Source organism: Hippocampus bargibanti, linkage group LG03 (genome assembly GCF_051943395.1).
Source record: "Hippocampus bargibanti isolate YZ-2025 linkage group LG03, ASM5194339v1, whole genome shotgun sequence".
Classification (NCBI taxonomy): domain Eukaryota; kingdom Metazoa; phylum Chordata; class Actinopteri; order Syngnathiformes; family Syngnathidae; genus Hippocampus; species Hippocampus bargibanti.
In genome coordinates this window covers 7183864-7198347 of record NC_142736.1, presented here as the reverse complement: position 1 = coordinate 7198347, position 14484 = coordinate 7183864, and the positions used below count along the sequence as shown (strand labels likewise).

General features: G+C 42.4%; 1 protein-coding gene across 1 annotated transcript in view; it reads right to left on the bottom strand.

Moving 5' to 3' along the window:
- Window positions 1-1677: 1677 nt before the first annotated feature.
- The window catches only part of spg21 (SPG21 abhydrolase domain containing, maspardin), a 30367-nt gene continuing 17560 nt past the window's right edge, over window positions 1678-14484 (bottom strand). Inside the window, exons 6-9 of the mRNA XM_088991767.1 lie at window positions 7522-7630; window positions 7349-7456; window positions 6095-6235; window positions 1678-2217 (exon numbers count right to left, since the gene is read on the bottom strand). Coding sequence (XP_088847893.1) covers window positions 2110-2217; window positions 6095-6235; window positions 7349-7456; window positions 7522-7630 — 466 coding nt within the window. The 3' untranslated portion in view covers window positions 1678-2109. The remainder of the gene's footprint in view (window positions 2218-6094; window positions 6236-7348; window positions 7457-7521; window positions 7631-14484) is intronic.

Genomic DNA, 14484 nt, shown 5'->3' with positions numbered 1-14484 from the left:
TACACGTGTACCGTCGCCAAGCACACAGACAGGCTACCTGCAGTTGAAATTTGCATACTCGGCACGGCAGCCAATCAGAAGTCTGCTTCTTTCTTCCGGACTTTCGCAAGCGTTATAAGGTTGTGCATTTGCATCTCATTTTCCAAACTAGATGCACAGAACCTCAGCCCAGAAGAAAGATTCAAAAGAAGCTAACAACATGTGTGACGCTACAAAACGTAAATTTATATTAAACCGTGACTGTAAAGTGTACGTGAGAGTTATGAAAGGGGCTTAGTGGCTCATAGCAAGCAATGCAAACATTGCATTGTGCACCATGGTGACAAATGACTACTGCAGCGCAATCTGCAGCCTTGGACATTTACCGTAAATTAAGCAAGGTAACATTAGTGGTAGGTACAGCTTTAATTAATATAAAAAGCTTATTACTTTGTGACATTTGTTTTTTTGTGATTGCTGGTCTTATCGTGTTTGAAGTTGTGAAAAGCTGGGCAGTTAACTTTTCTGAGTTGTCTGCCCTTTTGTCCGCTACCTTTTTGTCACGAGTTTCAGACACTGTTTTTACTATAATTTCGACAAATTCGGCAGGCCGGATTGACAAATTCGGCGGGCCGGATTAAAAAGCCTAACGGGCCGTATGTGGCCCGCGGGCCGTAGTTTGCCCATGTCTGCACTAGAATCTTCATTACTAGCTGGTTCCCATGCTTGTCTTTTCTCTTCAAATTGTATTGATGGGTGGGCGGTTATGTGCCTGTGCAGGTTTTGTGGAGCCTGATTAATGGGATATTTTAGCCTTGCAGTCTACACTCTGCCTTTGAACTATCAATAAAGTTGACACGAGTCCAAATTTGACTGTGTTCTCTGTCCGTTTTACCTTTTCACTTTTTTTTCTTTGTTATCATGCTCTGTCGTCTCCCTTTCCTGTTTCATGTGCTACTTTGTGTGCTGCTGTTCCTCTAACACCTCCTTCTCCTCACTGCTGCGTGTCTGTAATCCGCCCCTCCTCTGCCACAGATCCCGACCCATCATGTGCGGCTTTAACCGAAGACTAGGGGCGGGGTATAGAGGAAACAAAAGTCGGCTCCCATTTCCGGCTCATTGTTAGGAGCTGGCTTTCTTTGTTCACTTCAGAGTTCACTTTTAAGAAACGGCTTGTTCGTGAACGACGCATCACTAGTTCAGATCCACTTGTTAGCAGTTGAAATAGACCTGTGTAGAGTCAGTCATGTGAGCTCCTTACCTACTGGTACACCCTCATAAATGTGGAATAAAACACAGTATTTATTGTCATGGAGACAAAAAAGTAGTTACACAAAACATTTTCTCGTATTTTTTAAATTTCAAAATAGATATTTTTCCAACTGAACTTCACGCACAAGCCACTCCCTGAACCTGTCCCGCGGTACATCAACCGTGTCGTGGGAGCAAAGCAATTCCAAACAAATGCTTTGGTCATCAGGCCAGAGAGTGAAGAGTGAAATTGAAGTCTGTTTTCCAAAACGGTGATAACGTATGGCTAACTCCTGATTTAAACTCGTCCATTAGAAATGTTGTGTTTAATTGGATTGTGTTGGGAGGAAAATGAATTACCCCAATCGATAAATTAAACAAAGTGTGACAAATGTCTTTGTGAGTGCTCAGACCTCCAAAATTTCAGAAGACTCCGAAAACGGCATGTTTGTTCAACCATTTTATATGACAGTGTATCATTAAATCAAAACTAAAGATAAGTAATTGTAAAAAAAAAATGCGCAGTGAACAATTGTCTTGACTTTGGGGTGGGGGTTGTGACTACATGTGTGAGGATTTGGAGAGCTGTCTGCAAAAAATAAACACCAGCAAGTGGGGAACACATTCATAGCATTGTACATGTGGCAACTTAGCAGCAAACAAATTGAATTATAGCATTTGGATACAGGGTGAAAGGAAACATCAACAGCCAAAAAGAGTCCAGTCACACAAATTAACATTTGTGGATTTCAATGCTCTTGATAACTGACATTTTATACAGACAAAATAAACAATACTATATCAAGGTATTTTTTGTCAAAAAAGCTTCAGTGATATTTTGGCAGAGCTTCAAAATGTTCATCACTGCTCCTTGAACGATTATTGGCACGTTTTCAGGTGGCACTCCAGAACCTCCAGCTCTTCAGCACTCACAATTTCCGGGTTGATGGCAGCATACCGTGTTCCGTGGAACTGCCGCAAATGAATCTATCAATCGAGGAATGATAGGCAGTAATGATTATGAGTATCAAAATGATCCAGAAGAAAAAAAGCTCTTCTAACCACAATGATGTAATAATGCCATGTCATCATTCATTGACTTGATGTGGAGGGCTAATAATGTGGGCATGTGAAATAAAATCCTGTTTACAAATAATGTACATTACCACGTTGTGCAAAGCCAATTTTCAGCTTCTAGAAATTTGATCCGATGAAGTAACAAAGTGGCCCGGTCAGACTCCAAACATCAAACAAATGTTGCAATCGGGTGCAGCTATGTGTTTCCAAGCAGCATTTCTATATTGGCTATTGATTTTAGGCAGAGGAACAAATAATTATTTTGTTCGCTCTGAGGGCAGTTTTTATTTTGTTTGACACTGCGTTTGTTTGGGAGTTTTTAGATTTGGGGCTTTTAGATTCAAACGATGCCAGAGTGGTGCATGTATCATGATTGTAAGACAGTTGTGAGGTGTGCTGTCGGTGTGACGGAGGAATTCAAGTTGGAGGTGGGACTCCACCAGGGGTCAGCTCTGAGCCCCTTCTTATTCGCTATGGTAATGGACAGGCTGACAGACGATATTAGACACAAATCTCCTTGGACCATGATGTTTGCAGATGACATAGTGATCTGTAGTGAGAGCAGGGAAAAGGTGGGGGAGAAACTACAGATGTGGAGGTATGCACTGGAAAGGAGAGGAATGAAGATCAGTCGCAGCAAGACGGAATATATGTATGAATGAGAAGGACCCAAGTACAAGAGTGATGCTACAGGGAGAAGATGAAAAGGTTTCTTCCGCCGTCATCTGTACTTCTTTGAAGGTGTCGGGCATGTTGCTTCTTATCCAAGAGGCTTCGTCAGCGAACACAAGTATTTTGCTGGTAATTTCTGCCCCATATCCCTACTCTCCAGATGTGGCAGTGCCAGACTCTGCTATGATTGGTCCCTGCTCTCAGGTTGGGGGAGCAGAGGACTACTCCCTGCGGCTACACTGATTACTTCTATTGTCCTGACTGATTACTTCTATTGTCCTGCCTGAGTATGAGGTCTACGACTGGCCTGATTGCCCCATTTGCTCCGGTATCACATTATCAGCATAACTAAGCCTAGGTTGTCTAAGAAGTCTGTTGTACGAACGATCCAAATTTAACCTCACCATGGCGATTTAGTGAATGATTTTGCTGTTTTATGAAAAGAGCTTCTTTTACTCCCCTTTCAAACCATCTATTTTCTTTCGCTAAAATTTTAACCTCATTGTCGTCGAATGGCCGGTTGCTAGCTTTTAGGTGCATATGTACTGCCGATTAAGGCCCACTAGTATTATCCCTGCAATGTTGATAGTCTTTTTTTGAGAATTTGTTTAGTCTCCCCAATGTATTGCTCTTTACAATTTTCATTTTGACAATGTATTCAATAACATGACTTTGTTTTTCATTTGGCAGCCTATCTTTTGGATGCACTAATTTTTGCCTTAAAGTGTTTATCGGGTTGAAATAAGTAGGAATTTTGTGTTGCCAAAGGACTCTATGTAGTTTTTCAGAAACTCCTGCAATGTAAAGTACTGCTACTCCCCTCCTTTTAGTATCTTCCGAATTTTTGGTTTCATTCCCTATTATTTCCTTTTGACATTTGTTAAAAGACCACTGAGGGTAACCGCAGTTTGTGAGTGCTCTCCTGATATGTTTTAACTCCATTTCTCTACTTTCGAAGCCTGTTGGTATTAGTTTAGCCTTATGCTGGTGGGTTCTGATAACTCGTTAGTTTGTGTTGTAGAGGGTGGTTAGATTCTAAAAGTAAGTATTGGTTGGTGTGCATGGCCTTCCTAAAGACTTCTGTTTTTAGCGCTTTGTCCTCTTTTAGAATTACTTTACAATCCAAAAAGGCGAGTTGGTTCTCCTTAATGTCCACGCGAGTAAATTTAATATTGATGTGTACCGAGTTGAGGTGATCTGTGAAGGATTGAATTTCTTGTTTTTTAATTATGACGAAAGTGTCGTCCACATATCTAAACCAGTGCCAAGGTTTTGTCCCCGGGAAGGATGTGAGGGCCTGTTTCTCCATCTCTTCCATGTACAGAGTAGCCACTATGGGTGAAATTGGTGAGCCCATAGCACAACCATGAATTTGTTTGTAAAATGTTTCCCTCAATTGAAAATATGTAGTATTAAGGCAAATTTCCAATAATTGGCAGATGTGGTCCGGTTTAAATTTGGTTGTTTCATGCAGAGAAGAGTCTGCCAGCAGTCTCGTCCTCACCACTGAGAATGCTGCTGGGCAGCATTCTCAGTGGTGAGGACGTGCTGGGGTTGGGACAGATGTCAAGGGAGAAGTCACATCGTAAGATGCCAATGTTTCCTCAGGCTCCAATTTGAGGTCTTTGATATTCTCTGCAAACCCTGTGGTGTTCTCTACGTGATATTCTGTGTTACCAACCAACAAAGCTAAGATAGTTTTAAAATATTTGGCTACATTGTCTGTTGAGGAGTCAATGCTACAAACAATGGGTCTGAGTGGGAAACCTTAGATACATGGCGTGGATTCTCCCGGGTATAATCTAAAATACATCTGTTTTCCTTTCTGTAACTTTTGGAGACTATCATTTCTTTCTTGTATCTATTGGAAGGGTCCCTTTTTAGTTGCTCATGAGTGTTACAATCACTGATTAACCTATTTATTTTGTCTTCATAATCCAATGATCCAATGTTTTGAGAAGCACTGTGCACTTACCCTTGTCTGCTGGCAAAAGAGTAATATTTTTATCTATATGTAGAGTAGTTAACGCCTTTCTCTATTCCAATGTTATGTTGGACGGAGGTGGTTTGGCACGACTGAGAAGGGCTGATATTTTTATGCGTAGATCCTCTGACTCTACGTCATCTGTATTTCTTTGAAGGTGTCGGACATTTCGCTTCTTATCCAAGATGCTTCATCACTTTAGTTCGCTGACGAAGCATCTTGGATAAGAAGCGAAACATCCGACACCTTCAAAGAACTACAGATGACGGCTGAAGAAACCTTTTCATCGATCCTCTTCCTCTGCATACGGAAGTTTGTTGTTTCTAATTCAGTAGCTGTGATGTAGTCTATTGTAGATATCGTTTTAGGAGTCACTGAGAAATGTATACCTTTGGTTAGTACAGCCTACAGGGAGAAGAGATGAAGAAGGCGGAAGATTTTAAGTACTTTAAGTACTCAACTGTCCAGAGAAATGGAGAGTATGGAAAAGAGGTGAAGAAGCGTGTCCAGGCAGGCTGGAACGGCTGGAAAAAAATGTCAGGTGTGATGTGTGATAGAAGGGTTTCAGCTAGGATGAAAGGAAAGGTGTATAAAATCGTGGTGAGACTAGCCATCAAATTTTGACTGGAGACAGTGCCATTGAAGAAAAGACAGGAAACAGAGCTGAAGGTAGCAGAAATGAAGAGGTTGAGGTTGTCTTTGAAAGTGACCAGGTTGGATAGGATCAGAATGAGTATATCAGAGGGACAACTCATATTCGAGGCTTTGGAGAGAAAGTCCGAGAAGCCAGACTGGGATGGTTTGGACATGTCCAGAGGAGAGAGTGACTATATCAGGAGAGGGATGCTTAGGCTTGGACTGCCAGGCAGGAGACCGAGAGGAAGACCAAAGAGAAGATTTATGGATACTGTCAAAGAGGACATGAAGGTAGCTGGTGTGAGAGAAGAGGACACACAAAACCAGATTAGATGGAGGACACCGTTTAGCTGTAGCAACCCCTGAAGTGAAACGCCGAAAGGGGAATAAAAAAAAAGATTCAAATGACACATCGCAGTTTGGTTTACAAATGACAGGCAGTCCCACCAACATTATGATCAAGTGTCGACAAGGCATCTTTTCACGCCGCCGCACCTGGATGTAGAGGTTCACATCAGCACTCCGGCAAAGGTAAGGGAAGTTTCCACCAGTTTTCAGATGAGCTCGTTTAGCATTTGGAAACAATTTATACATCTCTTCCTTTGCTTCTAAAGACAACGCACTGTGATCAAAAACCTAAGTGGTGGAAAAAGAAACACTTTACCTTGTCAGTCGGAATTAATATGGATTGTCCAGTACACTGATACCTTGGCTTACGAACTTAATTGGTTCCCAGAGTGTGTGTAAGGCGAAAAGTGTGTATCCCAAACATTAATTTCCCATAGGAAACTATTAAAATGAGAATAATCCATTCCCAGGTCCCCATAAAACAATTTTCTACTTTCTAATTTTCTAAGCCTTAAAACTACACACAATATACATTATTTGATGTATAATAAATGTGCTATGGTATTGTAATTAACGAAATATACTGTACTATATAATAAAGTAATTTTATTTACCTTTGTGATGGTCGTTGATGGGTTGATGGAATGGAGTGGCCATCTTGAGGAATGATTCCTTGTAAGCTTTGGCAGCTTTATTGTCAGAACTGGCTGCCTCACCATGACGAATGACACTGAATCCCTGTACAACGCTTAAAGTTCTCGAACCATCCCTGGCCAGACTTGAAATCATCAATGGATGACAAACTTCCAGGTTGCCTCTTGACGATATCCGAGTGAAGTTGCTGTACTTTCTCTTCGATAATTTTACTTAGTTCCTCATCAATTGTGTTCTATTTAGCTGGGGTGATAGCTTTTTGCATCAAGTGTACAGATGGCTTGTGCGGGTTATTTGTGGAGCCTGATTGATGGGATATTTTAACTTTGCAGTCTGCCTTTGAACTATCAATAAAGTTGAAACGAGTCCAAATTTCACTGTGTTTTCTACCCATTTTCTCACTCTCTCTGTCGTCTGCCTCTCTATTTTGATTTGCAGCTCTGTGTTTCTGTAACCTCCCCTCCTCACTGCTGTGTTCTTGACCAATCACGTGCGGCTGTAATCGAAGACTGGGGGCAGGGAATAGAGGACACAAAAAAGTCGGTTGCCATTTCCTTGTTAGAACGGGGCTCATTCGCGAACGACACACCACTTATTGTCCCGCTCCGTGTGTATCCCGAAAAATCGTTTGTGTACCAAGATTAAATTCTCGTGAATTTAACGTTTGTAAGCTGATAAGTTCGTTAGCCAAGGTATTCGTGAGCCGAGGTATCACTGTATTTCATATTCACATGCATTCCCACTTACATCAATAAGCGTCACAGCAACATCCTTGATCTTGTGTGGCTCCACGTAAGCGTTCTGACAATTTAGTGTTAACCTGGATGCCAGCTCTCTTTGGTTTAGGCTCTCCAGCTACAGTACATAAAATACACATTACTTTTATTGAAGATCAGCGAGGCCCAAAGATTGTATCTTACCCTATCAACCATGAAGTCAATCGCACCAGCCATTTCCGGGTCAACGGGTCCTTTTGCAAAGTTCCCTAGAACAATCTTCTTCAACATGAAAGCTGGAATCAACCAAAAACTAAGCAAAAACAATCAAATTAATTTGTTTTTAATGGCACACTCGCACCGGGATATTTGAGCCGTGTCGGATTTGGCCAAGATTCCGCCTAGCTCTCCAGTCTGTTCGTCACATTGCGGTCTAAACCTTTGCCCATTTGCAGACAAGTTGATGTGCTAATCATGGAAAATGTGCACTGTGAAGGCACGTGGCCCCGTGTCACACCACTTGGCATTATGTATGCTACATCAAATCTCGAATCAACAATTAGCAGCAACTCTAGGACACATTCCCACTGTGCACATGTGCAGTGCAGCTGTCACTGTTTCACCACACGCAACAATGCCTGAGCTCTGGAAGTGTTCCGATTTCGGGGCTCCCCTCCATCCAAGCTGGCTTTGGGAAATAGGTGAGTACACTGAAACTTGGTTTCTAGCCCTCCGTGCCCACTCTCATACCGAAGGACAATTTAGAGTGTCCCATTAACCTGCCACACATGGTTTTAGAATGTGCGAAGAAACCAGAATACATGGGTAAATCCCATGTAGAGGTGGGGAGAAACAAACAGACTCCACACAGAAAGATTGGAGCCAGAATTGAACTCTGAACCTCTGCACTGTGAGTCCACCGTGCTATTCAATAAACCACTGGGCCGCCCTCGCATGAGGTGGATTCTAGAAATGCCACCTAAAGCAATCGTCCACAACCCCTGGGCCGCAGACCCATACCAGGATCATGGGTATGCAGCCGCACAGGAAGAATAAAACAATTACAGTACTTACATTTTATTTATTTTGGAATCGGAAATATTCCCTTGTTACATCGGTCTACAGCAGTGGTTCTTAATCTTGTTGGAGGCACCGAACCCCACCAGTTTCATATACTCATTTACCGAACCCTTCTTCCAATGACTCTGCCTACTAACTGCAGTCTAGACTGAGGGGTGGACCTCTGTGGCAGAGGATCCACCGAACCACTGAGACCGACTCACCCATGTTAAGAACAACTGGTCTACAGTGTGTCACTCTTGACGCAGGTCAAGGCGCGCTTCTCTGTCATGTTACTGCTAAAATTAAACCTAGCAAAATGAGTATCAAACAAATAATCTTTGGGAAGGCGAAAAGGAGACAGAAGAGGAGGCTTCAACTTTCAAGAAAAAGAAGGCTGCATTTAATAGACAGTATCAGGAGGCCCCCCTAAAATGTGGATTAATTTCAGAGGGACATTTCCATGCTTCACGCACATTCCGCATAATTTGCGGCGATGATGAGTCTTATTTTTCATGCACTCTGTATTTGCGGTGTATCTTATTTTGAAGGCACATATAAACACTATCGATGAGAAGGTTTCTTCAGCTGTCATCTGTACAAATTTGAAGGTTTCGGACGTTTCGCCTCCTTTCCAAGAGGCTTCGTCAGCGAACTAAAGTCTGACTGGTCGTATCGGCCCTGTTTATATATCCCTAATGTCCAGACATGGCGGCGCCGGACACAGCTATGATAGGTCCCTACTCTGAGGTTGGGGGGAGCAGAGGACCACTCCCTGTGGCCCCACTGATTGTTCCTACATTCCTGACTAACGACTTGCCCATTTCCCCCACTCCCACCGGTATCACCTCATCAGCATTACGAATGTTGCCTAACCTGTTTTGCCTAAGCAGGCTATTCTATTAACGATCCAAATTGAACCTCACCCCACCAGAACGGTTTAATGAAGGATTTTGTTGTTTTATAAGAATCGCTTCTTTTACCTCCCTTTCAAACCAGCTATGTTCTTTCGCTAAGATTTTAACCTCATTGTCGTCAAATGAGTGGTTGCTAGCTTTTAGGTGCAAATGTACTGCCGATTGAGGCCCACTTGTATTATCCCTGCGATGTTGATAAAGTATTTTTTTGAGAATTTGTTGAGTCTCCCCAATGTACTGCTCTGTACAATTTTCATTCTTACAATGTATGGAATAAACTACATTACTTTGTTTTTCATTTGGTAGCCTATCTTTAGGATGCACTAATTTTAATCTATTGTAGGTATTGTAGGTATCAAAAATTACTTTTACTGAAACAATCTCAGCTACTGGTAAATACGCGAAAAATTAGGAATGAGCAGATTTCAAGGGAGAATTGGATCAAAAATTTGTCAGACAGAGATCTCTCAGAGACAGAAAAGGCGGTACTAACCAAAGGTTTAAATGTCTCAGTGACTCCTAAAACAATACCTACAATAGATTAAAATTAGTGCATCCTAAAGATAGGCTACCAAATGAAAAACAAAGTAATGTAGTTTGTTCCATACATTGTAAGAATGAAAATTGTAAAGAGCAGTAGATTGGGGAGACTCAACAACCTGAGAGTAGGGACCTATCATAGCTGTGTCCGGCGCCGCCATGTCTGGACATTAGGGATATATAAACAGGGCCGATACAACCAGTCAGACTTTAGTTCGCTGACGAAGCCTCTTGGATAGGATGCGAAACGTCCGAAACCTTCAAATTTGTACAGATGACAGCTGAAGAAACCTTCTCATCGATGGACCACTCCTGTACGACTGAGAGCTTACACAGACATATAAACACTACCATAGTGACCAGAAAGTGTTGCGGACACATCAGATGTTGTTCGTGTCATTATAATAATAAGGTTTCTTAAGCCGTCATCTGTACTTCTTTGAAGGTGTCGGACGAAGCGTCTTGGATATGAAGTGAAACGTCCGACACCTTCAAAGAAGTACAGATGACGGACGGCTGAAGAAACCTTTTCATCGATGGACCACTCCTGTACGACTGAGAGCGTACACATAATAATAATAATAATAATAATAATAATAATAATAATAATAAATATAATAATAATAATAATAATAATACATTTCGTTTCTAAGCGCCTTTTAAACGCTCAAGGTAACTTTACAGTCACAGGATAAAGTTTCTCTGTGGGTGAGCAGCGGCAGCCACAGACGCCAGAGTTCACTCAACCCTGAAGTAACTCAAATAGATAGAAAGCTAGCTAGCTAGCTAATGGATACCTAATAAATAGGTAATAGATAGCCAAATAGCCAACAGCTAGCAAGCTTGGCAGCTTACAGCCAGCCAGCTAGACAGTCAATAGCTAGCCAGATAGCTACTAGCTAGACAGCTAATAGCTAGCCAGCTAGCTAAAGGATAGCTAATAAATAGCTAATAGAGAGCAAGTAAGTAATAGAAGTAGTAAACATTTCAGAGCAGACTGCAAAGCACAGAACTCAACCAGGAACCATGCTTTAAACTAGAAAGGGTTACATCAGTGGGACATGATGTGACCACAGAGACAGATAGGTCCCAGTGTTACAGTGGTGCTATGAAAATGGAATATAAGCCCCACACATGTGGCCCCGTTCAGAAGAGACATAAGCAGTTATTTGTCGAGCGTACAGATAACAAACACTGTGGCAAATTACATTCGGTCAGGGAGTTAGTGGGAAAGAAATGTCTTTTTCGGTGCTTTTTGGGTAACAAAAGGGTTGAAGAACTCTGGGACTCGGGGTCCCAGGTGTGTGCTGTAGATGAGTTATGGAAACAAACGAACTTACCTGACGTGTCATTGAAAAATGTGAATGAGCTTATTGACCCTGATAATACTCTCAATATTGTGGCAGCTAATGGAACGGATATGCCTTATGTAGGATGGCTTGAGATACCATTTAAACTTGGTGCTAATGATCCAGGGCTACTTGTACCAGTTTTAGTACTAAAAGGTGACCAGCAACAGTGTCCTATCATAGGGTTTAATGTCATTGAGCGTCTTGTGTTAGATAGCCTCTCTAATGAGACACAAACACGGGATACAGAAAAGCTCTTGAAATCGGTTAGACTAGCTTTTCCCCACCTTAAGCGCAATAAAGCTGCCACTTTCATAAAAGCAGTTAGTGTGGGACAAGCGCATGAGTACCGTGTAAAAACAACAAATGAGAGATTCATAATAGCTAGGCATAGCTCACTTCTTATTCCATGCAAAGTACAGGCGAAGCCCTTTAAGGAAGGTGTTACATTGGTTTTTGAGCCAAGTGAAAATCCACAGTGGCCAGATGGCCTCGAGTTTTGTGACTCGTTGGTCTCAGTAAAGGCAGGTTCTATCCCTAGGATAGTTGTTAGTGTCCAGAACCCTACTAACCATGACATTAGGTTGCCAATAAAGACTATTATTGGTACAGTGCAGTCAGTAGGGTCTGTCTACCCAGCTAACATATTTAAAAGAGACCTTCCTTCAGCGGTTGTCAATGAGGTCCATGTCCAGGATACCACCATCCCTCTCAGTGAGCAGTGGGACCCCCCAATTGACCTTTCTCATCTGGACGAAGATAAAAGAAAGACCATTCAGCAGATGTTGAGAGAGGAATCGGCATCATTTTCAAAATCGGACGACGACATAGGGTGTGTGGAAAACCTACAAATGGACATTTTGTTAAAAGACACTGAGCCCGTTTCAAAGACATATGTCTGTCCCAAAGCCACTGTACGGAGAGGTGAAAGACTATTTACAGGACTTGAGAGCGCAGGGGTGGGTGGAAAAGTCCACTTCCTCCTACTCATCCCCTGTCGTCTGTGTCAGGAAAAAAAGATGGTACACTGCGCTGATGTATTGACTACAGAGAGCTGAATCGGAAAACACACCCTGACCGGCACCCCATCCCACAGGTACAGGACGTGGTGAGTTTTGCGACGTCTCAGAGAAAATGGAATAAAACTCAAAGCCAGAAAGTGTGACCTCTTCAAGCCGGAAGTGAGGTACCTCGGCAGGATTGTCTCTGCTGAGGGGAGCAGAATGGACCCGGGAGATACAGCAGCAGTGCGTGCCCTGAAAAACAGGCAGCCAGGCACTGTCGGTGAGCTTTGAGCCATTTTGGGACTATTAAGCTATTATAGGCAATACATCAAAGATTTCTCTTGTATTGCTAGTCCCTTGTATGATTTGCTTCAAGCCCCTCTGAATGTTGAGACTCAGCAGCACCAAAGAATAAAATGGAAAGTGAGACATAACAGTGTGTCTTCCAACACACGTATTGAGTGGAGTGATGAGCATCAGTCAGTGTTAGAGCAGCTAATAGACTGTTTAGTTCAACCACCAGTTTTAGGTTTTCCTGACTTCGCGCATCCTATCATTTTGCAAACAGATGCCTCCAACTTTAGGTGCTGTGTCGTACCAAAGACAAAATGGCGTGATAGCCTATGGCTCTCGGACTTTAACTGCAGCTGAGAAGAATTATAACTTGCATTCGGGCATGTTGGAATTTTTGGCGCTTAAGTGGGCGATCACAGACAAGTTTCGTGATTATTTGTACTGTGCACCATTCTTCACTGTGTTTAGTGACAATAATCCACTCACTTATGTACTGTCGACAGCTAAGTTAAATGCAACTGGGTGCAGGTGGGTCGCAGAACTTTCTGATTTTCATTTTACTGTTAAATATGGTCCTGGTAAGGAAAATGTTGATGCAGACAGTTTATCTAGGATGCCCCTTGATATGGTAACATATATGGAAGGATGTACAAAAGAAATGTCATATGATGCTGTGAGTGCTGCCGTCCAAGCAGTTGACCAACAGAACGAGTCTAGTGCAGCTTGGTATATGGGAATCTCAGCTACGTGTGCCGAGGTGTCACTAAACACACCGATAGCCCCATTGACTGTTGGACAGATCAAGCTCGATCAAGAGACTGACCCCATTATAGGACATATTATTAGATACAAACTGGCAGAGACAAAACCGCTAGGTACTGAACTAAGAACACATTGTCCTCAAGTTGTTTGTCTTGTGAGGGAATGGGACAAGCTACACTTTAATGACAGAGGTGTTTTGTACAGAAAAACAGCAAACAGAACCCAACTACTGCTTCCTGAAAAAAACAAGGTGACAGTGTTAAAAGAGCTGCATGATGAAATGGGCCACCATGGTGTAGAAAGGACTCTTTCCCTTGTAAGGGATCGTTTTTACTGGCCCTTTATGCAAAAATAAATAGAGGACTATGTACTGAGAGTGTGTGTGTGTCTAAAACACAAAAAGACCAACCGTGAGACCAGAGCCCCTCTCACTAATATTGTGACTATTCAGCCTTTTGAACTTGTCTCTGTTGACTTTTTGCATTTTGACAAATGTAAGGGTGGTTATGAATACGTGCTTGTGCTAGTCGACCATTTTACACGTTTTGCTCAAGTTTATGCTACAACGTCCAAATCTGTCAAAACAATGGCAAACAAAATCTTTAATGACTATGCTATGGTTGCGGGTTCAAGGACAACCCCCTACCACCCACAGGGAAATGGACAGGTTGAACGATTTAATCGAACACTGATCCAGATGTTAAAGACACTGACAGAGAAACAAAAGAGTAACTGGAAAGACTCACTAAACAAACTAGTTTATGCTTACAGCTGTACCAAAAGTGAGGTGACAAGGTTTTCACCTTTTTACTTACTTTATGGACGTTCACCACGTGATATATTGTTTAGTTTGAATCCAGACTCTAACCAGGGTGACACCAACCAGAAGGACTATGTGAAGAAATGGAAACAGGGTATGGAGGAAGCGTATGTGATCAGAATCAGAATCAGAATCATCTTTATTGCCAAGTATGTAGAACACACAAGGAATTTGTTTCCGGTAGAACACGCTGCACTAGTATCGTCATCAAAAAAACTGCTAAGTGGCACTATACAGTTCCATTTTGGCTACTGTTGAAAGAGTTCAAAGAGTTCAAAGAGTTAATGGCTTGGGGGAAGAAGCTGTTTAAATGTCTGCTGGATTTGGTGCGCATGGATCGGTCGCGCCTGCCTGAGAGGAGTAGCTGGAAAAGGTGGTGGGCAGGGTGCGGAGGGTCCAGTAGGATTTTCCGCGCCCTCACG